The sequence below is a fragment of the Vespa mandarinia genome, chromosome 5, assembly GCF_050613455.1.
Source record: "Vespa mandarinia isolate Hongniang chromosome 5, ASM5061345v1, whole genome shotgun sequence".
Taxonomy (NCBI): Eukaryota; Metazoa; Arthropoda; class Insecta; order Hymenoptera; family Vespidae; genus Vespa; species Vespa mandarinia.
The window spans coordinates 6,317,501-6,341,143 of record NC_140814.1 but is presented as its reverse complement, the minus strand read 5'-3'; the positions used below and the strand labels follow the sequence as shown (position 1 = coordinate 6,341,143).

Sequence of the window (23,643 nt, the reverse complement as noted above, 5' to 3'; positions counted from 1 at the left end):
CTTCCTTTTTATTTTTTTTTTTTTTATCTGATAACGGATAATAAAATGAGCTTGCAGATCGTCTTATCCAACAAACTTCCCTTAATATATATTTTGTAAGTATAAATATCACGTAATGAATTTTACGTTAAAGCGGATTATGAGAGAAAGAGAGAAAGAGAGAGAACCATGTAAAAATAATAAAATTATTCTTAACGCGCTAGTTCGTTCGAAGAAATAACATCTTGCATAATCAGTATATCTAATTTAATATGGAAATATATGTAGATCTTTTGTTCGAACAGATTTTATACGATCTTAAACGGAATAAGTTCGAAAATATTAACGAATTAATTCATTGAGATAAAAAGAAACACGTGAAAAATCTTCGTGAGATATAATAATAAATTACTGGTAACTTGATTTTGTGTAAAAAGAAAAAAAGAAAAAAAAGAAAAAAAAATAGAAAAGAAAAAGAACGGAAAAGACGCATCGCAAGATTATCATTGAGAGGAAAGTAAAGCGATAAGCTTGCCATCGTTGGTAAGGCAACTCTTCGAACTTACGGAATGAGTACCGGAACTGCAAGCACGAGTTCCTGCCCGTAATAATTTCCTTTTCGCTCTGGCTCGGGCTCAGGTTCCACATCTCTCTCTCTCTCTCTCTCTCTCTCTCTCTCTCTCTCTCTCTCTCTCTCTCTCACTCACTCTCACTCTCTCTCTCTATCTATCTATCTATCTCTCTTACAACGCAAGTTTTTCTTCGATCTCCGGTTAGGAAGTCACCGAACCGAGTTGCCTCAAGTTTTACGTAAAATACAATCAAGCAGGTGCGCTACCTTGTTGAGAACTCTTCGCGCTACTTTTTTTTTCTCCCGATTTAACCGCTTCTCGTTATGCCGATAAACGGGTTCTAGCTCGAACATAGTACGATAATAATATCGGTACGGTCAACCGTGGAAGTACCCTTTCGAGGAAATAACTTTCGAGCTTTTAAGTTCGTTAATTAATATTTTAAAAGCCTCACTACTCCCTCTTTTCAAATTACACTCGTTCCTATGGGTATGATCTCCGAGAGCGATAACTAAATATTATTTTTCATATTTCTTTGACTACATCTAAATATATACGAATCGTTAATTTTACGCAAGTGAATCGCATTATATTACATTATTGTGAAAATATATCGTATAAGATATATATATCTTTCTAGTATACACACACACACACACACACACACACACACACACACACACACACACACACATATATATATATATATATGTATATGTATGTAAATTTTTTTTCCTTTATCCATTCTATCGCATTGAATTTCGATTCGATATTTATGATTTATGACGTTAAAGTCTAGGTAACGAAGCATACCACGATAAATCATTCGCATTTTACCAAAAGTATTTTTGACAAAGAATAAATGAATTAATGAATCAATATAGGTTTATATAGAGCAAATAGTACAAACTAGACTTTTATCATTGAGTATGAGACAGATTAAAGTTAAATCTTATGGACATGTTAGATATTTTCCAAAATTCATTGATCTCATTTGATACCACGGATCTGGCGCGATAAACAACTTATGAACTTTCCAATTTATTTGGAAACCGATCTTATCGTTTTGTTTCATTACGCGCGCAAGCATAACGCGATTGCCGTTTTATCGGTAACGTGTATCGATTTGAACGAAAAAAAGGGGAGAAAGAAAAGGAAAACAAAAACAAAAATAAAAAAAAAAAAATAAAAAAAAAAAATAAAAAAAAATAAAAAAAAGAAGACATTATTCCGAACGAAATTTTCGAAAACTTTCTAAACGCGTTACGCTTTTGAAAAGAACGAAAGTTTCTAGTATCATCCATTCGTGAGCCGAGTCCACGATCGATACTTGACGATTTGCAGTTGGCGAGAGATCAAAGGAGTCTCTCGTTAATTAATTACATCCATGCAAAGTCAGAGAACTCACGGATCGCAGGATTAAGTACGTTTCATTGAGTATCAATTATTTCGTTTTCTATAGAGGATTATAACGTGCATAGATCGAATCATTTCAATTTTTTTCTTTACAAATATTTTTTTTTTTTTTTCTTTGTTTTTTTTCTAATACTACAATATTCTTCTTTTATAACCGACATTGCCATTATCTATTTTTCACGTGAAGTTATCGCACGAATTAATAATGTATAATAGAGTACAAAGAAAATTCAACTATGGCAAAATATTAACATCTTGCATCGAGCAATTTTAACGGCACGTTGCTAAAGTCTCATGTTATCCTCCATGCTCGTCGACCGTTTAATTTTATGCCCGCGTTTGTAGAATACAAATCATTCGTAACAACGTGTCGTGGATAATATTTCACAACCTGCTCGTCCGCAGATGCGAATGATACGTATGAACCTTGATGTGTACGTGTATATGTGAGAGAGAGAGAGAGAGAGAGAGAGAGAGAGAGAGAGAGAGAGAGAGAGAGAGAGAGAGAGAGAGAGAGAGAGGGAGAGAGAGAAAAAGAGGGAGGGAGTAAAAGGGACTTTGTTAAACGACACCAAGAGTCATAAATCGTTCTTGCAACGTTTTCGAAAATATCGAGGAATTGTGGAAATTCGTTGAAATCCTTCCTATAAACGAATCCTAAAAAGGATATAAAAAATTTACAGTTGCAATTGCTCGTTTAAAATACCTGAATTTGACAGACGACTTCGCCGTAAGGCCAGCATCCATAAACCGCCGGTAAAAAGCCAAAGGGAGTCACCAGGAGACCAATGGCGAGGTCATTGCTCGCTAGACTCGTCAGCAGATATCTTGGCTGTAATGAAGTTTAAGAAAACCTGTTGATCGGTCTCTGATTCACAATTGATAACTACTATTTTTACTTTTCGTTAACTTTGAGAAAACTTTCTCTAAGTTCTTGAATGGTTCATAAATATTACACACCTAATACAACATTTGATTTATATTACTTTTTTTCTATTATTTAATCTTTTTTCTTTTTTCTTTTTTCTTTTTCTTTTTTTTTTTTTTTTTTTTTTTTAAGGGAAAAAAACAACAAAGGATTAAACAAAAGACTTTGAATTTTTATAAAAAATAACGTTGAGAGATACGAGGATTGAGCAGATAAAAATTCAAATTTACACGCAATGGACATCCGTTCGATGATGCAGATAATTCTCCAAGTTGAATCCAATTAACGTAAAGTCGATCGTGAAATTCTTGTCCGATCGTACGGAACAAAACGGGGAAACTTGAAATTCGCGTGCATTCGGCCGAATCCCTGACTTCACTCGTGGAAAATGAATCTTCTATGTTCTACCATCAACCACGAAAATCTTTCTACAATTCGCAAAACGTTTTTGAATTCGATGGAATAATAATTCATCGATCGTAAAAAGGAAAGAACGGTATACAGATAATACCTCGGGCTTTGTAAATAAATCCTTTTCCATTTCTCTTTCATCAAATGGAAATTTACAACGTATTTAATAAACGTATTGTCTATTTCTAACAATTAATTTTCCCTTATTGAAGATCTGCATAATGTTAAACGAACGATAAATAATATTTAAATAATCTTTTTATCGGTCCGATTAAAAAAAAAAAAAAAAAAAAAAAAAAAAAAGACCTTAAAACGAGGCAATTTAGAAAGCAGAAAATTGTTTTATACATATATACATATCTATTTGATAACTGTACATTCGTTATTTCTTTTTTTTTCTTTTTTCACGTGTTCGTCAAAATTTTCACAAATTTTTAAAAGTTATCTAACCAATACAATCTAGCTACGTGAAGGGATCTCTCGAATCGTAATACTCGATTCGTTTCAAAACTGTTTGTTTGTCAAGCCATGGGCTGTTAGTGCCATACTAAAACGTAATCGACAGTGAGACAAATTCAAAAATAAATTTGCGTTTGGCTCACGGTAGGATGTAAAAACAAAAGATTTACAGGTTTCGTACGAACGAGTAGATTTCGATTATAATCGTGATCATTGGCGGATAACCGCATTTTCAAATATATTTATCTATCCATCGTTAAAAAGAAATTCGTACGAGAGACGGCGAAGGGCGAATAACCTATCGAACAAACAAACAAACTAACCAACTTTTTCTCTTTGTTGTATTAATTTATCGCATAAATTTTCTTTCGCCTATGTTCCATCAAAAAGCATTTAAAGTTATTAATAATGGAACATTGAATAACTTTGTTCGAAAAAAAAAAAAAAATTATAACAATATTCATTTTATCCAAAAAAAAAAATATATGAGAAAAGTTCTGAAACAATCTAATACATATTGTAAAAGATCCCATCTCTTCGATCTATATTTATGCATCTAAATATCGATAAAATTTACAAGCTTTCTATCATTCAAATATTTATGACACAGATTTGTATTTCGAAATAACGTTGAAATCTATGAATATCAAGGGCGACGTATCTCGGTGTTCATACAGAATAAAAAAAAAAAAAAAAAAAAAAATCAGGATCGCTATCTCGATAAAGAACACGCGATAATATCGGTGTTCTATCGAGCGAAAAATATCTTAATATTCATAATGTGTCGATATTTAGATACTATACGTTCTACTTCGTCGAACAAATTACGTACTATGGATTTCCCATTAATTTACCACCTATATATCAGTGATCGATACTTTTCCAATATAGGGACATATCATTGGTCTACGATGTTTTCATCCTAAGTCTATGAATAGACTGTATAACTGAGCTAAATGTCTAACTTTTATGTCTAAAATCTCGATATTGTTAAATGCTGTTCTTACTTATTCACATGGAATCGAGCACAGAATTCTACGAATTTCTATGATATTTAATGACGTTCGTGATTTTCCATCATTCTCAATCAGAGAATAAGATTTATACGAGTTTAGAAAAAAAAAAAAAAAAAAAAAAAAAAAAATAAAAATGAAAAGGTAAAATGACAACGATCGAAGAGACACTCTGTGAGAACAAATACGCGGCAAAACGCCGAGGGGAAGCGTCAATTTCTTTAATGGATTTATTCTCTCTTACTTAATCATTTTTCTTCGTTTAGATCGATATGAAAATTTTTGATTTATCACTGTACGATACGGTTAAATTTAGCTTGAAGTTTCGATTACCAGATTTGATTTATTAAGCTCTCGATATAAATTCCTTTTACAACCTCAACATTATTTCAAATACATCCTTTATCGTATAGTTTCCCGTTATCAACATTGTTTTGTCTAATAAAAAAATCGATGAAAATAACGTAATAATATATACAAAATAATCGACTTTATCCGTTTCGTTAAAAAATTGTACTCTTTCGTAAAACTTCGATCGAAAAGCTATACTAGCAGGATAATTTACATTTTAATGTACTCTCAATTCGTGAACATCATATATATTCTATTGACGTAACGCGAATAGATTATAGAAACATCAATGAAAGGATTAGAGATATATAAGATACGACCTCAAAAGTATAAAAGAATACGATCCCTTATTCCTTTTAACTTATTCCTTTGCAACTTTATCTATTATCAATCCTTATTGCGCTTTAATCTTTTTCATAAATCCATACCTAATGATAACACCATTGAAACTTTCTTATTGATTACATTTAACATATGTGATATTTATAAAAAATAAATATATAAAATTTCCACATCTGAATCAATATATAAATAAATAAATATATATATATATATATATATCATATCATATCAATTTGAAAATAATGAGAGTCATTCTTACCTGTGCGTGAATGTATTTGCTATATCGCCTGCTATTGATGACGCAAATAACGAGTAGGTTAGCAAAAAGTATACCAAGGCTGAGTACCAAGATCAGAGTTGCTCGTAACAATTCCCCGAATCCTGGCGCGGTCCAGATCGCTTCGGAGTTGCCGGCTCGCCAGCAACTACTGTTGCTGAGTGCTGGCGCCAGCAGAATTGTTTGTTTGTGTTCCATTCTCCCACCACCACCACATTCGCCGACAGGTGCTCGCCTTTCCACGACGGCTTTCGACTGGTTGCTCTTCAAAAAAACGAAAATCTTTCTTCCTAGTTCTATGCGAGACACTTGTCCTTCTCCAACGTCTTCTATCCCTTTCATCAGGGTTGTCTCTGCTAAGGTAGAAATTTATCAAATAAATTTCTTTTGATTTATATGAAAACATTAACAAAATGGACTTTCTTAAAGTATTATCCTTTATTAAAGAAATTATTCCCGATCAATATGTAAACGAAATAATCTAAATCTTCTAACTTTTATATAAATAATATATTATAATTTATAAATAATCTTGAATATTTTAATTGTTTGATAAAGTAATTAAATTTAGGATCAAATATCGATTAATTAATGAAATTAGGTATGTCTAATTATCCGTGATCATATTGAATAAGTTTTCTCAATAGATATCTATGAATATTTTTAATTGGTAATAATTATCTATTAATTGAATACGAATTCAAATGTACCAATTTCAAGTGGATAGTCCGGTTGAGCCGGACCTTTGATAATCGTCAACGCTCCCGTGCATCGTCTTCTTCGATGACGCTCGCGAGTATCTTCGACGATGGATGAATTCGGGAGCGTCGATCGTAACTCACGAGGCACCAATTCGATTCGACCGAATTGCACTCCATTTTTGCCCGCTCTCATGCACTTCCCGTTGTCCTTGCATCCTGCTCCGATAGTACAATGAATTCTAAAGAAAGAAAAACATTCTCTTTAATTCTAATACTAAATTGATTATAAACATTTATGAGATCCTTTGATAAATTTTCACGTATATTAAACAATGAAACTTGTGCTTGTAAAAACTTATCTAACTTCACTCATAGATTTAGATAAAATATAACAAGAATTTTTTAAAATTAAAAATTAAATTATTAAAATATTAATTTAAATAATTAATATTGTCGTTGTTTTATACATTTAAAATGGCGATGAGAATGAAAAATAACGTCGACAAATAAGTGGATAATCTAAAGATCCAAAATTTTTTGTTAAATGGGAGATACTGAAATATACTGTTTACAGTTTGAACTTGGCTCCGTGCGATTATCATCCTTTTGTAAAAATGAAAGAGCTTTTAGGACGTGACGCTTCGCAGAAAACTATGATTTAAAGGATGGCGTAGAACCATCTTTATGCCATGTTAAATCGTGGATGGTGAGCTCATAGCGGAAATATATGACAAAGATATATAAAAACTCATCTCACGTTACGAAAAATGTTTAAATAAGGACAGTGATTATATTAACAAAAAACTAACTGTGTGTTTTACTAACATGTTTATACATGTTTATACATACATAGTATATATGTATATATATATATATATATATATATATATATATATATATATGTATACTAAAATTAAAAATAAATAAAATTTTTTAAAATACACTTGCGTACTGTTGTTATTTCAGAAGAGCTATTACCTTTTGGACAATCATTCCACGTAAAAATTTAACTCTTTGTACACTCATACCGTATACATTATTCAATCAATTTTTTCATGAATCTATATTCGAAACTCCATAAGAAAAGAATTAAAAATCTTATGTGAATTTATTTGACTGACAAAGACTCGTGTCTCATTTCAAACGTTTCACTTGAATGATGAATTATATAAATATATAAACGAACGTTAACAGTTCATTTTTAATTATTATCACAAACTTTTGTTGGCTACGATACATCCGAGGTGTTTATTACATCTGTTTTTCGTTGAAATGGACCGACTAAAAAACTTCGTACGAAACTCGTTTGGAACAACAGTATCTACGTGAAACGAACTCTTACGATATCATAAAACAATGATACGAGATCCACGCTACGTTTAGTTTTGTTATATAAATTCATGAAACTACTATGGCGAGAGCTACGATTAATCTTCGAAAGGCTAACAGTGTAATATACAGTATACAGTTATACAACTTTCGAAACCACGAGTAACTTTGTCAATCGACGAGATCGAAAAAAAGGTGTGAAGAAACAAAAAAAGATCAAAGAAAGAGAGAGAGAGAGAGAGAGAGAGAGAGAGAAAGTGAGAGAGAAGACGATACCATGCAACAATATTTCACTAAAGTTTTACTTGCCACATGGGTCAACGATTTAGTAAAGTCTTGTCACAGAGACATTGATAGATCGTCTGCCGTCGATCTTCGCCGCATAAAATGTGCTTCTCTCTTCGATCAATAACGAAAACTAGCGCGAAAATCAAAAGCAAAGCAGCAACCGCTTGCTAGATTCACTATTTCTTTCTCTCACGCAGATTTATACGAAGAAAAAACAAAACGAGCTCATGTGAGAGGCACATTACGTCACTCTATGTATTTTCTTTTTCTCTCTCACAATCTCTCTCTCACAATCTCTCTCTTTCTCTCTCTCTCTCTCTCTTTCACGTTTCTGCTCAACTTTCGGACGACTCTCACGTTGACAATAACGTCGAATAATTAATTAAGATTTTTTGCTGGAGCTTCTAAGCGCGTGAAAGGGAATGGGCCGACCTTTAACCACGTGAACGCAAACTCGGACCCAACCGAACACAACCAACCGACCGAGGCTGATTAAAATTCGAGCGAATCTGGCTCGCTCGGGCATCCCTTCTACTCGCACAAAAGTATGCGTAAAAGAGAGAAAGAGAAAAAGAGAGAGAGAGAGAGAGAGAGAGAGAGAGAAAAGAAAGAAAGAAAGAAAAAAGAAATATACGAAAGAAGAATATGTAATTGAAACTGTGCGGTGGAAAAAACTCCGCTATATAATATCCTTTTTATCTATTCTTTTCCCCCTTTTTTTCCAAATATTTTATCGTCCCGTTGTCGGCTCTTCCTGTGCATATTCTTTTCTACGCATATACTACTCTCCCCCTCCCCCTATGTGGTGTGTACGCATATGCACATAAGTTCATTAATTAATTTCTACACTTGCGATTGAAATCTTGACTATATCGATAGAAACGAATATTCAAGGATTTCGATTAAATTACATTTTTACAAATTTATAATAATACTTATGTTTGACATTTAAAGAAAATTTAATGATCAATTAAACGAGAGTTCGTATCTTTCGACTACTTAAATCTTTTTAATTTTTTTTTTTTTTTTTTTTTTTTTTTTTAAGAATTTATATCTCTTCTATCTTCTCCTATTCTTTTCTTTTTGCCTTCATTCTTTCCTCACCTTTCATTCCATAAATTTTATCGTCTCCTTATTCATCTGTCCCTTTCAGTTATATTTTCTATCTCGTGTCACATAAATTCATGATTCAGTGTTCACATTTCCGACACCATCATAATGAGATTCTACTGAGCCGCTTCTAAGTAGCTTCTTATTTTCGATGATCGAAGAATGTGACTTTCACAACGAGCTTAACGTGAGTATCTTACGAATAAACGAAAAGGAGCGTTGGATTTTATCCATCTCAGTCGACGTTGTTTATCGAAAAGTAAAGTGATTGATCGCTCTTTTGTAAAAACTTTCATGGAATTACATCTTCTTGAAGATCTTTAAAAAAAATTTAAGACAAGATGGTACGAACACAAGTGAAGATTTTTACCGAGTAAAATAACGAGAGAAATTATTCGAAAACGAAGAGAGAAAGAAAAGCTTGCGAAAGCTTTATCTTATTTCTTTTTTGTTGTTTTTTTTTTCTTTTTTTTTTTTTTTCTTTCAAGCGCATTATTCTTAGTCGCGTGTGAATTAACAAAAATGTTCGCTTTGACGTCCGTACGTATACAGACACGGAAAAGGAAAATTTCTGCTAACAAAGAAGCAAGAGGAGTAGCAAAAAAAAAAAGAAAAAAAAAGAAAAAAAAAAAAAAAAAAGAAAAAAGAAAAGAAAATGTTTTAATCTACATAAGGTACGCATTTCTACGAAGAACGTAACGATCCTTGTTTAAACGAGCAAACGAATTCTTACGATTCTTATGTTTTATTCGAATTAATTATAACGTGAAAATATGTATGTAAAATCTTTTCATTATACTGGAATAGTTATGATAATAGACATAAGTATCGTAAAATATTATTTTTCTGCTTTATTATTATTACTATTGGTAATGTGAAATCTCCATCCGTAACTCTTTAACAAGGAATAAAAGAGAAAAATATCCTTTATCCATAATGTACCGATTTAATTTTTTCACTGTAGATCCAATTTAATTCTTTTCTGTACATCCTGTTCAATCAGCAAGTTTTTATCTACAAATAAGGAAGTTTTTATCTTGAAAGTTTACATTTGTTAAATATTTCTTCAAATATATTAACGAATCTATAGTATCGTCAAAAAATACGCTAAGAATTTTAATATTTTCATTTATCGATATATTGATAGAAAATTAAACGCGTATAGGCAATAGGTTTTAAACAAATATGATACAACGCGAATGAATCCATCTCCTGGTCCATGTTATTTTTTCAAACGGGTAACGTTTCACTAGTGAGTATGTTTCTTCAAAACGAAAAGAGAGAAAAAGAAAAAAAAAGAACAATTTTGTTCGTCAGTGGGAAAAATGAAACCAAAAAAAGATCGTAAAATGATACCGTAAAATCGAGTGCTTTGGAAAAAATGTAACGTATCTAGCAATATGGAAAGAGAAGAAAAAAGAGAAAGAGAGAGAGAGAGAAAGAGAAACCAGAAAGTACAGAACACAGAATTGAAATCGACGATAAGTCAACATAATTTTAATCGTTCGATATTCGTCATATACCATAGTTAAACAGACTCGTATAGCAATGTCGAACTCGATGTAATTACAAAAAGAAATACTATGGCAGCACGAAGTATGACGTATGACGTATGACGTATGACTGGTACGTGACGTTCATCCTTAAATCGAATATTTACCCACCAAAAATGCAACAACGCGTTATCGTGATCCATCAAAATTAAAATGACGAAGCTATTCGTTCGAGTCGACTTTCGAACCACTTTCCGTGTTCCACAAACCTGATCACTCAAGAAGTTCTTTCTTTTTCTCTCTCTCTCTCTCTCTCTCCTTCTTTTTTATTCCATCCTATTCTTTTTCCACTTTGTTGAACGTGGATTGATTCGAACTGAAATCTCTCATATTCGATACACGACCGCATCTTCGGATACCGCGAAGAGATCGATCGGCTAAGACTCTAGTACTCGAAAGCGGAAAGAGGAACGAAGAACTCTCGATCCTCGTTGGTGCTTTAATGAGCGACAGAAGAAGACTTGCGGAAAGATCTAAGCTAGCTAAGAGAGGTAAAGAAGGGAAAGAAAGAAGAGAGAGAGCGAGAGAGAGAAAGAGAGGAAGAGGAAGAGGATTAAGTTAGGAATGGCTTTATTATATCAGAAACTACCGGAGAGGAACCAACCTCGACAGCACGAACTACTCGGAAGTGTCGCGACGATTTAACCGCAATGGCGCCGGATGCATTTAGATGGCGAAATTAGGATTTTTCGTGAATGGCTCTTTGGAAAAGAGAGACTGAGAGAAAGAGGGATAGACGAATTTTTTTTCTTTATTTTTTTCTTTTTTTCTTTTTCTTTTTCTTTTTTTTTTCAACCTCTCAACCAAATTCCTCGTGCTCGCCGAGTGTAATGGAGTAAAACGTTAGAAGCCACAACGGGTTAATGCTTGAAGATACCATCAACCTCAGCTCCTTTCTAGCTACTACATCCCTTACCAAAAACCCCATTCCAATTTCAAGCCGTTTTCGGTCCATCAACGAAGTTGCATCGCGCAATGGTTGCTTCGAATGAGAGAGTGGTAGGTTTAAAGGACTAGATCTACTTCGAACGACGTTCCGACGTAATGACGTTTGAAGATAGCTGGACCTAATGGCAAAATGAAAGCTGTGCTATATCCCTTTCGATATACGTCTTCCTTGGTTACTTCCTTTTTCGGTCGTTGACGTCCTGAAACTTCCCTCATAACACTTTCCCTCTCAACGATCGTCTTTCAGTTATTACTGAATCAGAAATTTCTCTTTCCCCCCCCCCCGACCCTTTTTTTCTTTTTTTCTTTCTTTGTCTTCTCTTTTTTTTTATCGCTCGTTTCTTTACGAACTTTTCTCCTCCCCATTCCCCACCCTCTCCCTCGAATTTTCTCCATTTTGTTAACTTTACAAAGGAGAGTATAGTTAACCGAGAAGAAACATGATCGACCTTTTCGATATAAGTCGCGAATCATTTGAATTTGTTATTCGATAATTCTCAAAAATTTGCTCGAATATTTCAATGAAATTATTAAATGTACGATTTCAACGTAAAACTGGATGATTTATATCCGTTACGGCGTAACCGAGAACGTGGCAAGAAGATAACGATGAGTAATTGTGACGGTAACATATAAGCCGACGACGCGATCGAAAATAAGCGATTTTTCCACGTTCTGCGGACTTTTTTTACCTCAGATAAAAAAGTAAAGCTCGTTCGTTTTTAGCGAGATTCTCATTTGTTATCTCTTATAGTACTTCTATTCTCTTTTGCTATACCGAAAGCACTTTTCAGTACTCTTTACACCCGAATGTATCCCCTGGCTCCAATGTTTTTGAGAAAAATGAATGTCTTAAATGCTTTTTACACGAGATTTCCGCACGATTCTATTCTCAACAGGACGAACAGATTTCGATTATATAAAGAAAAAAAAAAAAAAAAGAAAAAAAAAGAGAAAGAAAAAAAAAGGAAAAAAACTACAATCAAACTCTTTTTTACGAATAATGTAGAAAAATTGATTTCTACGAACGTCGAATTTCTAAAAACGATAATTTTTAATAAATAAATATTCATAATCAAATTCTATCCGACATTAGCCCTAATTGTTTAGATCATCTTTATTTTTTATAATGACAGAATTGAAGATACATTTTCAAATCTATTGATTATTATTTTCGAGGTTTCAAACAATATGTTAGTAGTTTTTTTTTCTGGAGTCAAAATTATTCATTCTATATAAATGATAGCTGTTCAAAAGTGCCTGAGATATAGCGCACCTCAAGTGCACAACTTAAAATTATTTTGAAATCTGCACAAGTAGGGTTAAATACTTCCTTTCTTCAAGTATATTAGAATGTGATTTAATCTTGAATTCATAGAATGCAATTTCTTCCGTCATTTTTTTAGTTTTTTACCCGTCAACATGTTCTGACTGCGAAACGAGTAAACCAGAGACAGAGAGAAAAAGAAAAATGAAGAAAAGAAAATTGAAAGGGACGAATGAAATTCTGAAGAAAATACGAAGGATGTGAAAAGATGGTGCGAGAGATCGATTTCAAAAGGAACGACCGAGAATTCCGAACGCACAGCGAACTCCACTCGACTGCATTGCCTCGAATTCGAATGAGTACGTAGTATACACATACTTATGTACATACACATATTCAGAAATTCATACATACATACATACACGCACGCACGTGCACACACACACACATACATACATACATATATATATATATATATATATATACATACAGGCGAAAGAAAAACCACATAAAAGGAATATTCCGTTGTCCAAGAAATGAACCTTCTCGATAGTAGGAACGGCATACCCTTACATTGCACTTATTCTCAAATCCAAAAGGAAAACCAAAAGATCACTTGGCTTAGCTCGATAGAAATAGTACTTGCTCTCTTAACTCATAGCTCGCATGAACAATCCCTATAAACCAAGAGTTCTTTATGCTTCAACTAGCAATTTTGTTCGTATCGAAAATATTTTCTACAATCGGGTAAGATTCTTTTTGAAAAAGAGAACAAAAAATATTATCTTTAAAGTTCTCATATTACATCACAAAGATTTTCTTTTGACTTTTGTTTATCCTTTGTTGTTGTTCGATATTTTATGACGTAAAAATTATACAAAAAGATTCCAAGTCAATAAAAAACTCTCAACTATGTAGTCCATCTGTCTCTTTATCTCTTTCTCTCTCTCTATCTCTATCGCCATCTCTCTCTTTCTTTATAGTATAGTAACGTAGCATCTACTGCATCCGAAATCAAATCGCGTGTCACCGAGACCGAGAGAAATATTTACGGAAGATGTGACGCATTGTCGAGCGGTCTCGACGATATTCGAAAGTACGACCATTGTGTACCAAAGCAAAATGGAATATTTCCCGACGGCCCTTTACTGCACCCGATATGACAATCATATAACTATCAACATTTCGCTGTAATTTTAAGGAATTTCAACGAAACTCTATGACTTTCCTTCGTGAGACATTTTCTTTTTAATAGAAGGAAATTCATTCAAAAATATTTACAATCTTTGAGATTTAATTTCAATAGAGATTAAATCGTACGACTAATAAGTCATCTTTTACTTATACAAAAAATACTACATTATTATTTTACTCAATCACAGAAGATATAATAGCTTAAATAAAATCATTTAAAAAAAAATTTTTAATTTCATCTAAAAGGCAATTGAAGAGAGAAAGTTGTTAAGAAATTTGCCATTTAATCAACCAATCGTATCGTTCTATAAATCGTCCTATACAATGAAAATAAAATAAATAAAATTATAATTACAAAAATAATTAATATATTGGATAAATATATATATATATATATATATATATATATATATATATATCGAGGACAAATGTCAACTGGAAGCAACGTCGTATAGAAATATTATCGACTCGAATCGAGATTACTTCGATGTTACTCGGGCCGAGTGGAAAATCAAGCACGATGACCTTCGACATAACGTCATATCCTGAAGAGTTCGAGAAATAAAAAAGTATTGGGCGAGGTTTTGGCATGAGTATCGAGTAAATTCTGTGACGACCCAACGCGAGCATCAAGGGATTTCTCTCACGTACGATGATAACGCCAGAAAATTGAGGGCCGTCGTTAGCGTACTGAGAATGTAGGTTAATTCCCAGGTAATAGAGCGAAACCCGTGAGAACGGAGATGAGAATTCGCAATAAAAATTATTACATATCGTTTAATGTATTCATATGATACCTCCAAATTTTCAAATCCTAAAATCAACGGCGCGGATACGCTGTATCGAAATTAAAAACCAACGTCTCAAGAAAAAAAAAAAAAAAAAAAAAAGACCTTAATTAATTTTCTCTGAGATATCGATCTCGTCGATAAAAATTTGTTCTCATTCGATTTATTAAAATCTACAATTGAAATTTGTTTTCAATCGGAATTGCAATTAAATTTCTTATAGTACTATACGATAGCTAGTAAAGTATTTCTAATGGCACATCACCCTTTAAAATAAATATCAATGAATTATATCAAGTATCATTTATTTGTAATAAATTTTCTTGAAACTTTAGAAGTATACTTTCCAAGTAATAATGTTCTTCGTGTATTCAAGTGAAGAATATTCTTACGAGAGCACAGAATTTGTGGTATACGAGGGAATACGTACGTTACACGTGTTCAGAATACATTCCCATTCTACATGTCGGATTTATTACAACACGTGTACTTTTCCAACATATACAGAATATTGTTACTTGTAAAACGCACTTGTGTATATACACATATTTACACAATATATATATATATATATATATATATATATATATATATATATGTTTCATTTGAAACGATATGGTCAAACATCTTCGATCCTATTTGTTTTATAAACAAATGTTTCAAATAAAATTTGCTTAGATTTTCAGAGAAAAATATAATATTTATCGCAGCTGTTTCATAGAGAATGCAATTATTAAGATACAGAATTCGTAATTTTTTTTTTTTTTTTTTTTAGTGAAAATCGATATTTTAAACCTTTTGGATATGAACGAAAACAAGAAAAAAAAAAAAAGGAAAAACACCAAAACGTTACACATGGACTATATCGTAAACCTTTCAAGATTAGACTTTAAGAAGTTTCAAAAGTCGGATTAGATCTTTACGCGTATCATAAAAGTTTTCCACAAGAGGAAATCCGGCTGACCTCGACGGACCCTTGGAAAAATATTTTTCGACAATGTTAGAAAGATACTTATTGGAACATATCCAAAACATTGCATGAATGCAAATATCGATGTATTACATAGGGAAAGAAGGATGTAAAAAGTGGATCAACTCCTCTTACATATCTACCATTTTCTTTCACCACGTATCATCGTTAAAATATTACATTTACGTGTTACGTATGAAATCAATATATATTATTAACGTATAAGAATGTTGATAATGAATATCGTTAATGAATACCGTTAGTGATCATTAATGGCTGAACGAGTCGACGAAGATGATGTAGAAAATTCAAGCTCGAGAATTAAATCTATAGCGAAGAGAATTGTAACGTAAGTACTTACTCGATTTCGTTCGTTAAGAGATCGACCCGCTAAGAGAGTAATTAACGTCGTCGTTATCTTCTATTAATTATCGATATCGGTAGGTACGTCGTAATTGATGTAATAGAAAGTAAACTCTTTTTGATTTTGCATATGTATAAAATAAAGAGCTATATGATAGATAATATATCGCGTAATACATTCTATTTAATGAACTTTGAAACAGACACCAGATCTATCACGATGCAATAACATTTACATTGATGAAATAATCGTAAAACGAACAATATATAATTGTAACTTGATATACCATAAAAGGAAAAGTATTTCGTTTTGTATAGACACATAGGGAATACGCAAAAGAGTATGCACTTTGCGATAATATAAACTAACGTATACGTGTTTATTATATTTATTGGCTTTATGCAATACGCAACACGTGCAACAATTTATCTCTAATTGCCGTAGAAAGCTTTGCTCAATGAAACATCTCTTCTCTCTTTTCATTATTAGTCATGATTGAATAATCTCGAATTGATAGAGAGAACCGTAACTCTGCCTTTCGCTTAATCCAAAACGAATTCTATTCTATTCATTTCGATTAGGGAAAAAAAATTCGATTAGAGAAAAACAATTCAATTGACGTGCATTCTAAAAAGTTTTATCTGTTTAAATCTTTCCAATTTTTTTTTTCTTTTTTTTTCTTTTCTTTTTTTTTTCTTTCTTTCTTTACTTAATTAAATTAGATTACATTAGATTAGTATATTATTTAAGTGTAATCACTACGCGTTTATACCTCGTAGTTTTATAAAATTTTATACGGTTTAAAAAATAAAATGCAATGATAATTAATAAAGGTATAAGTAGAGAGTAACCTTGAAGTGAAGCTCGTGAAAAATAAGATCGGTCCTATGGATTTTCATGAATAATGTATAAAAATTGTATAAAAAAAAAAAAAAAAAAAAAAAAAAAAAAAACAGAAAGTAATATCCAAAAAAAAAAAAAAAAAATTCTCTAAGATTTTGTATGAATCTGAGGTGAATGCTAGTGCATGTGGCATAAACTATGCAGATTACATCTATAGATCGTATAACCAGAACAGTAACCGGTAGACTTTTATCAAGCTGATTTTCTCAGATAGACAAAAAGTGAGGCCGAGGACGCGAAAAAAAGAAAAAAAAAAAAAAAAAGAGAGAGAAAAAGAGAAAGCAATGGGATGGATCGCAAATTTTCAACAACGGTCTTCAAGAGACTTTACAAGAGTGAGAGAGATCCGTAGACGAACGCGATAAGGCACGGAAAGTCGTCTAAGGAGAAAGATCCGTGTCGCGGTGCTGCTGCAAGAACTTTTCGAGTTACGAACAATAACAACTTAACAATACTCGTATGAATTGCACAATAAAATGTTGGAAGTTTAATATATGTGTGTGTGTCTGTATGTGTGCACTGTCTTATTATTTAAGATGTATATATATTTATACATAATATGCATTCCCTTATTATTTATAATCTATTCTTCATTCTATTTCTCTCTTAATTTTAATTAATCTTTTATTCTATTTTCTTATGAGGAATAATAAATTCTATATACGTCTATGCTGTTTTATTACATAGGAGAGATTGTATGCATTTATGAAAGAAGTCATTCCTCATAATAATCTACATTTCTAACAAGTCCATTTATATATCGTACGAAAGTCAAGTTATTTATAATTAATTCTAATCCGACGGTACTTCTCCACTTCGTAATTAATTTCGCTTTTAATTATAAACGTATATTTTCGACGATATTAAATTTATTATCGTGTATAATAGTATTGCGTACGTAAGGAAAAAAATAATAAAGGCTTGAAATCTTTATGATTTTATATTGCCTTATTATCATATACTCGATTTTATTGCTTACACTTTTATGCATCGCTTGTACTCGCGATAAATCGTGAATGATACAAACGTAAGGTATTATCTTATCATCTCATCTTTCGTATCTCATTTCCATTTACGTGTCCAGTTTGATACGAGTTCTTGCACATTTTTATTAGCCATTTAACGATAGAAAATAATTTTTGTCATTTTATCGATCCTATTTGCAATGATACACGTTCAAATATAAAATGGATATTTGTCATTTGTAAAATTAATATAATAACGATTTAAAATCCCGATTTTCGATATCTAGTAACATCGATATATTTCGATATAATATTATAAACAAACAACGAGCCAATGAAAATGAATATATATAGTTGAAAAGAAATTTGTGGCCGATCGATTCGTATTGTTCAAGCTTTAAAAAATATAGTAAAAGAAAATGGCTAAAGCTGATAAAAATCTCTTGAACGATCGTAGATGCTCATAGCGTTGAAGTGCCAATACAAACGAGCCGGTCATCGTTGAAGTTAAAACGTTCGATGAAGTGAACGATGCGTAGCTCACTGAGTTAAAATGGCACATTTTCATTTTTTCTCAATGCACTCGCGAATACCGGCGAATACCGGCGAATACATTTGAAATTCTTTGGAGTATCGTACTATAAAAGACACGCATCGTTGACGATAACCCAACAGAAAATTTATGACCATTCGTACGAGAAATAAGCGAACATCGAACGAATGAAGGAACGAACCGAGCAATGAGAGAAATTCGTATGGTTGAATAAAAAATAAGATGGTTTTTTTTTAACGATTCATAGAAAAAGGAAAAACGAAAGAGAGAGAGAGAGAGAGAGAGAGAGAGAGAAATAGAGAAATTTCTGAAAACCAAAGATAAACAAAACATTTATTACAATAAAGACAAAGTTGAATATGTAAAGAACAAATAAGCGGAATATTACAACAATATAGACATAAATTTTCAAAATGTCATCTCTCTTACACGTTAAAACGAACAAAATAAAAATAAATCTAATATAGATATAATTTTTACTTTTTGCGTAGTAAGTTTAAATTAAGTCAAAGATTGAGGAAAAAAAATAAATCAAAGATAGAGATAGAAATAGTGATAGAGATAGAAAGAGAAATATCGAAAATCGATCATTGAAAATAGGGTAAAAGCAAAAGCAAAAGAAAAAAAAAAAAAAAAAAAAAAAAAAAAAAATAAAGAAAAGAAGGAATCGATCGTAACACGTGAAATGTAACGAAGAAGAAATCGAAAAAGCGGGGATCATTTGCAAGCAGAAGATAAAACTCGTTAGCGTGAAAAAAAAAAAAAAAAATAAGAAAAAAGGGAATCGAGGATACATTTCATTTTATAAACGGGGTCCCCGTTCGAATATCCGTACCTTCTCTTTTCTCTTTCTTTCCTATACTTTTTCCTTTCTTTCTTTCTTTTTTTTTTTTTTTTTTTTTTTTTTACCATTTCCTCCTCCTCGTTCTCCTTCTCCTTCTCCTCTACCCTTTCTCGCCTCTCAATAGATAGAATACTCTGCGCATACGATTCAATACCATTGAATGGATGTTAAACAGAACGAGCGCGTGCGCGCTTCTATAGATGTAACTCGGAGAGAAAAAATATATCTAAAAACTTTGAAAGCGAAAATACTCTCTAACGGGAACGTACTCGCGTACATTAACACTGCAAAGCGACCGTCACGTGCAACTCTGCGAAAAGGTTAAGCTTTGTTATGTACTGTAAAATCAAAATGAAAAAAAAAAAAAGAAAGAAAAAAACGAAGAAGGAAGGAAGGAAGAAAGAAAGAAAGAGAAGAGAAGAAAAGAAAAGAAAAAGGTACAGCGAAAAACAGCGAGCTTGCGTGATTTACGCAAAGGGTTTTCCCTCGAAAAAGAAAGAAAGAGAAAGAGAGAGAAAAAGAGAGAGAGAGAGAAAGTGAGATAGATAGAACTACGAAACAATGGAATTATATTTACAGAGAGAAAGAGAGCTAGAGAGAAAGCTAAAAAAAAAATACTTTCATTATAAAAAAATGCAACTGAAAGAAACCCCTTTGAACCTGGATAACATTTAATTTTATTTCCTTTTCGTCCTTTTTTTCTTTCTTTCTTTATCTTTATTTTGTTATTTATTTATTTATTTTTTTTTTTTTCAACATTCCCGCGCGTTATTGCAATGCAAAGTCTATTTTCTTCGAGGCGACTTAATTCTCTCTCATTCCAAAGTTTTTTTCTCTCTTAACGATATCGCCGCCCATTGTCACTAATCTCATTCGAATTACTCCTTTTTATCATCGACGTACTTTTTCTCGAACCTCCACCGCTATATCTCCATTCTATTTCTTGCGGCTATTCTATTTCTTTCTTCTTTTCTTTATACTCTTCAGGTTCTTCCTTTCGGTCTTTATAATTCACGTCTGTGCACGCGAAACGTTAGATAATATTTATTGAACTTTAACGAGACACCGAGTCTGGCCGATATCCGCCGATAAATTCCTCAGACGTTAAAGTTAGTAAAGTTTGTAGAAAATCATGAAACTTTAACAAAGAACACGCGTTAACGACGAGTTAATGTATATACTAAATACATTCACGTGTATGATAGTATACGTAACAACAATGGCGTATCGAATTAAATGAACTCAAGTTACGAACAAATGTATTTCCTTATCTCCTTCGACTCGACTAATAGCATAAAATAGATTTTCTTTTCGAAAAGAAAAGACGTAACAATTCTTGATATAGAAAGAAAAAAAAAAAAAAAAGAAAAAGAAAAAAGAAAAAAGAAAGAAAAAAAAAAGACGAGAATTGGCAAGAAGATTAACTCAAGTTATAGATTTTTCTTATCATTTACCTTGGCCTGTGTGAGTGTTATACTCGTACTAACTCGATACTATCAATCATAAAATATTTAATATCCGCACGATTAACGTCAAAACTTGAACGTTTTCAATTCTAATATCTATAAAAATTCATATCTACGATACTTTTATATCTATATTAAATATGTACATATATACGTACATACGGCAAGTACATTACATATCTCACATATTCGATTGGAATGGTGGTATATAATAGTAAGTAGTAAAAGTTAAGTATTGGTCAAGCAACGATTCACACAGAGAACAAATATATTCCTACCAAATACTATATCTCTCGATGGATAAAAAGAAATCCACTTGTCAGACTCATCCTAAAACGTTCGACGGATATCTAGAGAAACCAAGTTTCGTTTGCTATTCGTTCATCCGATTTAAAAGCTATTGCTCGAGGATATACGAATGCCCCCCGCCCCTCTCTCTCTCTCTCTCTCTCTCTCTCTCTCTTTCTCTCTTTCTCTCTTTCTCTTTTGTGATCTTACACGAATATCGAAAGAGAGATACGATAAAGTATCTTGATCGAATTTTCATTTCTTAAAGAGTACATACATACGAACAGGCAATTACATATACTTATGAATTATTTATAGCGTGATAACATAAATCATACGTAACATCTTAAAATTAAAAAAAAAAAAAAATATATATATATATATATTTTTTCATTCGAACGATTATGATTTGCTTCCTTGAAAAAGACAAGAAAAAATTCATAGCAAGAGGATCTTTTCCCTCGAAGAGAAAGAGAGAGAGAGACGAAACAAAAGGGTAAGAATGATCCTTGGCTCATAAAAAAGGCGAATCGTGAGATTTAACGCGTCGAAGGAAGGAACGAAATTTTATCTTTGTCAAGAGGTGATAATAACTAGTTTCTGTAAGATTTTCTGTCAATGATGCGAAAACTTCACAACTTTTGGATCGAAAGAAGAGAGATAAAAAAAAATTTTATTATTTTGTAAACTTAAAAATATATTGCGTTGTTTAAAAACTTTCGATACTATTTTACGATTAGATTACAAAAAAACAATTTCTTGTTTTGCATTTTTGTTTTTATATTACGTATTATTTACTTATTTATTTATTTATTTATTTTTGATCGAATTAATACTTTATATTATCTTTATATTTTCTTTATATTTTCTTTATATTTTCTTTATATATATATTTTTTTTTGTATGTTTTTTGATGAACACTTTTTATCCTCGAATTATCGTTTATCGATTTCCTCAAAAGAATCGTCCAAGTCTTCTTGTAACTCGACCAAAGACTCTAACGTTCGAACTTGTCATTGAATTTTCCCGAAGGTGTCGTCCTTCTACTACTAAACTTTCACCGATAAATAATCAGGTTACCCTGGCACTTTACGTTCGAACGATCTACTGTTACGTTACACCGACGTAAGTAACTTTGTCATTTGGAACGGAAGAAGCAAGTTCGTCCGTGTAACATACAAACGATGGGCTCCCCGTTTGAACTTTGATCTCAATTCATGTATATATCGATTAATATGAGATTAACGTTTAAATGATTAACGCATTATTGGTGTTAATCATTCGAAACTCCATAGTTCATACGCTCGAATTAAATTAATACCTATATATGCAAATATATATATATATATATATATATATATGTATATAATGAAACATTTCCATTAATCAAAAATGAGAGATCCGACATCAACGAAAATGCTATTAACGATGATCTCCACATCGTTAATACTATTTTAATAGATAACGAGTATGCATATGTCAATTGCATTTACAACACGCATGCAATAACCGCAGATGCAGTTAATGACATAATTATGTGGCGAATATTTTATCGTTTGTAAGCAGACAACTCTGAATATCTATCTTGGAGGTATGAATGAAAGTAAATAAAAAAAAAGAAAAAAAAAAAAAAGAAAAAAAAAAGAAAAAAATAGGAAACCATAAAAAACAGAGAAAGAGAGAAAGAGAGAGAGAAAGAGACTATGATCTTTTAATTTATTAAACGAGGATACCTACTCGTCGATCAAGTTCTTCAGCTTCAACGAATTCTCCTTTCTCGTTGAATCGTTCGAACAAAGGGATATCCTTAATCGAAAACTGATAGCCCGAAGGAGTAGTGGTTATCGCTCGCGCGAATAATTCGTTGATCGACTGGCGATCCATCGAAGGTGCTTTAGAAAGAGAACCCAACGTGACTAGCACGAGCACATCTCTCTTTCTGTCTCCATCTTTATCTATCCCTCTTTATCTCTTTTATCTTTCTCTTTGAATATTTTTCGAATCCCGTTATATTTTTCGTAACTGAAATGATTCAATGAAGATACTGATATAAATTATTAGTAAGAATTTGTTCAATAAAATTATTTAATACAATCATCTATCTCTTACGTATAACGTTCGCTGAAATAAACTTTATCCCAAAAGGAAGTAACGGATCGTTAAAAGTATTCTGAGATAATAATTCCTTTGACGACGACGAAGTTTTTCTCTCCAAGGAAATTTTCTCTTTGCCGGATTAAATAGATGGATCTCGTCTCGTTAATATGTACATCGTCACGCAATTTTCTATTGTCATCATCGCAAATATTGAGCGTTTAATCATTCTTAAATTCTCTCACGAATAATGATGATTTTTCTATAATA

At 32.0% G+C, this 23,643-nt stretch overlaps 1 protein-coding gene across 9 annotated transcripts in view; it reads right to left on the bottom strand.

Moving 5' to 3' along the window:
• The window catches only part of LOC118441563 (trace amine-associated receptor 9), a 67,936-nt gene that overhangs the window by 31,038 nt on the left and 13,255 nt on the right, over nt 1-23,643 (bottom strand). For 8 of the 9 annotated variants that reach the window (XM_035866117.2, XM_035866114.2, XM_035866120.2 and 5 more), the window contains exons 2-4: nt 6,459-6,688; nt 5,731-6,104; nt 2,674-2,799 (exon numbers count right to left, since the gene is read on the bottom strand). In XM_035866117.2, the coding sequence (XP_035722010.1) occupies nt 2,674-2,799; nt 5,731-6,104; nt 6,459-6,642 (684 nt within the window). In that variant the 5' untranslated portion in view covers nt 6,643-6,688. The remainder of the gene's footprint in view (nt 1-2,673; nt 2,800-5,730; nt 6,105-6,458; nt 6,689-23,643) is intronic. The other variant, XM_035866119.2, reaches the window with a different exon arrangement.